This window comes from Garra rufa, chromosome 22 (genome assembly GCF_049309525.1).
Source record: "Garra rufa chromosome 22, GarRuf1.0, whole genome shotgun sequence".
NCBI lineage: Eukaryota > Metazoa > Chordata > Actinopteri > Cypriniformes > Cyprinidae > Garra > Garra rufa.
This window is the reverse complement of record NC_133382.1, coordinates 28966239-28970196: the sequence shown is the minus strand read 5'-3', so window position 1 is coordinate 28970196 and position 3958 is coordinate 28966239. Positions and strand designations below refer to the sequence as shown.

The window sequence follows — 3958 nt, the reverse complement described above, 5'->3', positions numbered from 1 at the left end:
GGCAATATGCAACAGAGGTTTCCTTTTGTTACATTTAAATTGTCATTGCCTTATTGTAGTTGTACAAATTAAAACAAGGTTAAGATACTGACAAACAGTAGTTTTTAGTTGGACTCGGTCGGACTCGACTCGGACTCGACCCATTTGGACTCGGACTTGAGTCCGACTCGCCCCATTTTGGACTCGGACTTGACTCGGACTCGACTGGTTAAAGACTCGGACTCGACTCGGACTCGACTTACGTGGACTCGACCCAACACTACTAATAAGGCAGACAGACAGTCAAGCTGCATCAATCACAAGACTTTTTAGACTACATTGCACTCACAGCTGAACAACAGAACTACAGAAACGCAAGTTAGCCGGTTACCAAGACATGTGCGGGGTTGTTACACACCATAACGTACACAAAGACGTATTTTGAACGATCGCTAGAAAATACAATCATCAATTATTAATCATACTTACAGGTAGAAGTTCAGAGGAGCAAGCCGGTCCAAATAAACTGGGCACTGATCCATTTTTTAAAACCAAGCGTTTGGTGAATCTCGCGTTGTAACGTTACTCCCCAAGATTAGAAAAGCAGTCATCAGTAAAATGACGCGAACACAACACAAGATTGGCATTGGACTGCTGAGGTGTTGAAAAAATTAATGTTAACCACTGATAGTTTCATCTTTCGGAAGGGCATGTAAAACAAATTCACTCTCACAGGCTGTCACAGCGCAGGGCGTCTTCTTGACATGATGTAATCCACGTGAAAATGGTAGGCCTGCTGTTTGTGGGCGGGCAAGTTGTTCGCGAAATTGAATGTGGGCGGACATTACGCAAATGTGTAGCTCGTGACGTGTGGCCGTTACAGAAAAAAGATTCGAATTGCTGACGACTCGTTTAGGCGAATGTGAGCCGACTCTTTTTTTTGATAGACAAAAACTTTATTTATAGTGCACTGTCGGCGTCACAACTTTGCAGATAGTTTATGTTCACATACAGCTACATGACACACTACATGAAATATCATATTTGAAAAGGCATAATAGGGGCACTTTAAGAGCCAGGGGTGTAAACTTCTGAAGCAAAAGAGGATGTATATATTTTTCTTATTTTGCCTAAATATATTTTTTTAATTTAGTACTGCCCCTCAGAAGCTACAGAAGATACTTACATGTTCCCCAGAAGACTAAATAAATTACATTTAATCTGATCTTCAAATTCAAAAAAGTTGAATACATAAATTTTCTTCTGAAGCATCAGTGAGCATTTGAACCTTTTGGAATAGTTGCATATGAGTCATCCGTGTGAAAAGATGAATCTCAAAATCATACAGTCATTGTTGGAAAGGGTTCAAATCCACAAAAATGCGGAAAAACCAAAGAATTTCTGGAACCTGAAGGATTTTTCTGACGAAACAGTGGGAAGGTTAACTGTTCAGGACAAACGAGGGATTCATGAACAACTATCACTAAATAAAAAACAGCTTTAGATCATTCCGGTAACAACACAGTATTAAGAATAAAGTGTATGTAAACTTTTGAACAGGGTCATTTTTTTAATTCAATAATTATTTTCTCTTGTGGACTATATGTAAACATCTTTAATGTGAAATATCTTATTCAGGTCAGCACTAAATAAAAAATCACATGCATTTTGTATGATCTCTCTTATTTTAGTAAAATAATTTCTGCAAGGTGTATGTAAACTTTTGACTTCAACTGTACTTATGAAAACATAAAATGTTATGAAATATGCTGAAAATGCATAAATATCATGTTAAAAATATATTTCCTCCCCACATAACTTTAAATCCGTGTTTTGGCTTTAGTCTTATGTCACCATCCATTAAAAAATGACAACATAACAACAAAAACTCTTTTTTTTCCCTTTATGTTATGGCTATATTTAATGATTATATATAATTATTAATATCAAAATATTTTATTATGATTAAACAAAGGTTTTTTATAAATCCATAAAAACTTCAAATGAGTGCAAAATGCCACAACATTTAAAATACCCCCAAAAGCAGCTTTAAATCTGCTTTTTGGATTTTGTTTTACGTCACTGTCCATTTATTATGACATAACATAGCTGTAGTTGCTTTCAGTTTACACTAAGTCTGTCCCCACATAGTATTCCTTATATTATGTCAATAATAAATTATTATAGATATATTAATGCAAAATTGTTTTCAGTTGCCGTTGTTTGAGGTGATTAAACTCAGTAATAATGACAAACAGCACAATGTTTGTTTTTATAAATACATAATTCAGAACTGTATGGAAATGATGAATGCCAAATGATAAAAAAAAATTACATAAGTTATATTTTTCCAAATTACCTTCAAAAACAACATTAAATGTGCTTTTTGCTTCTTAAAAACTTGTATTATGCTTTAATAAATCATTATAAAAAAAAGCATGTTATCCATAAAAATGAATGGGGAGGGAGAAAAAACAAACATATACACGTTCCCAAAATACTACACACATTAAATCTGCTTTTTGGCTTGAGTGTTATGTCACGGTCCATTAATAATGACATAACTAAAAGTCGTTCATTACACAATACTTAGTGAAATCCCCCATTGACGTGCTCCTGGCAAAAAGACACGAGGTGGGACATGCTAAAAATTCTACTCCACCCATTCACTGCCTCTGCATAATTTGGCCAAATCCATCGCGCAATGTGCAGTTGGCAAAATTAAAATGGCAGCTTAAGCTATTAAAGTGAGCAGCTTTTAATCATTGGCTGCAGAAATTCAAGGTTGGTGGAATAGAAGGGGAGGGATTAAATTCTTTGAACGGCAGAGCGAAATCTCCACTCTTATCTCTGCACAGGGCCCTGCTGCTGCTGCTGCTCGCTGGGATATCCCTACTACTCCACGCTTTGCCGAAGAGCCCGACGGGAGTCCATGGTGCCCACATTTCTCTCAGAGCGCGGAGTCAGGGATGCAGCGTCGCCATGGGTCTCATGGAGTTTTACCTGGAGATTGATCCAGTCACTCTAAACCTCATCATCCTCATCGCCAGCTACGTTATCCTGCTTCTGGTCTTCCTCATCTCTTGCATCCTGTACGACTGCCGCGGCAAAGACCCTTCCAAGGAGTACGTTTCCGAGCCACCAGCCCCCCAGCAACAGTCTCCCATCCGGCTAGTGGTGATGCAAAACTCACCGGCCTCGTCACGTTATAACGAGCAGAACAACACAGCTACCTCCAACTTTGCGCCTCTGACCCCTGACACGCGCGAGAAGAGGAGCACGCTGGTCTGACACTTCCACAGTCTGCTGATGAGTGACTTTCTCTCATTTTTCCCTTTTGGACACGTTCAATCTTCCAGAAGTTAATAAATGTTCAAATCTGAGCCTAATTTGAGTTGAAACAGGTAAGATACTTCTCACTGACCCGAATATATGACCCATTTAATGCTATTTGTTTAGCCATATTTGCCCAAGGTGGTGTCATTTGTACAATTTTGAGACACAAAAATATATTTTTATTATAAATGATAGGAAAACGAAAACATTTTTGACATTGACCTCTTTCATTAAGCTATTGTTAAAAAACACTAGATACAGGATAATGTTTTTTATAAATCCATAAAAAATGTATCACGAATTTTATCGAAATTGTTATTCATTTATTTAAATTTTATATATATATTTTTAATATTACACACACACACACACACATATATATATATATATATATATATATATATATATATATTTAATATTATTTGTTTATGTATACTTTTTTATAGAAATGTATTATTGCAGTAGTGTATAGTATATTATAGACTATATTTACTAGTAAAATAATGTTAGGCATAAGTACTTTTGGGATCATGTAAATTACGCTACAGAAGTGAAAAAAACATTAAATGAAATAAAAAAAAAATAAGCCATTCTCCAACACCATATTATTAAAAATAAGCCATTCTCCATCACAGACATCAAA

The 3958-nt window shown here is 36.1% G+C and overlaps 1 protein-coding gene across 1 annotated transcript; it reads left to right on the top strand.

The window, feature by feature from the left end:
- The first annotated feature begins 2684 nt into the window (after positions 1-2684).
- LOC141297300 (small integral membrane protein 36-like) lies at positions 2685-3377 on the top strand. The gene has a single exon (XM_073827703.1). It carries the CDS (start codon positions 2962-2964, stop codon positions 3268-3270), a length of 309 nt encoding a protein of 102 aa, XP_073683804.1. The 5' UTR covers positions 2685-2961; the 3' UTR covers positions 3271-3377.
- Positions 3378-3958: the final 581 nt, after the last annotated feature.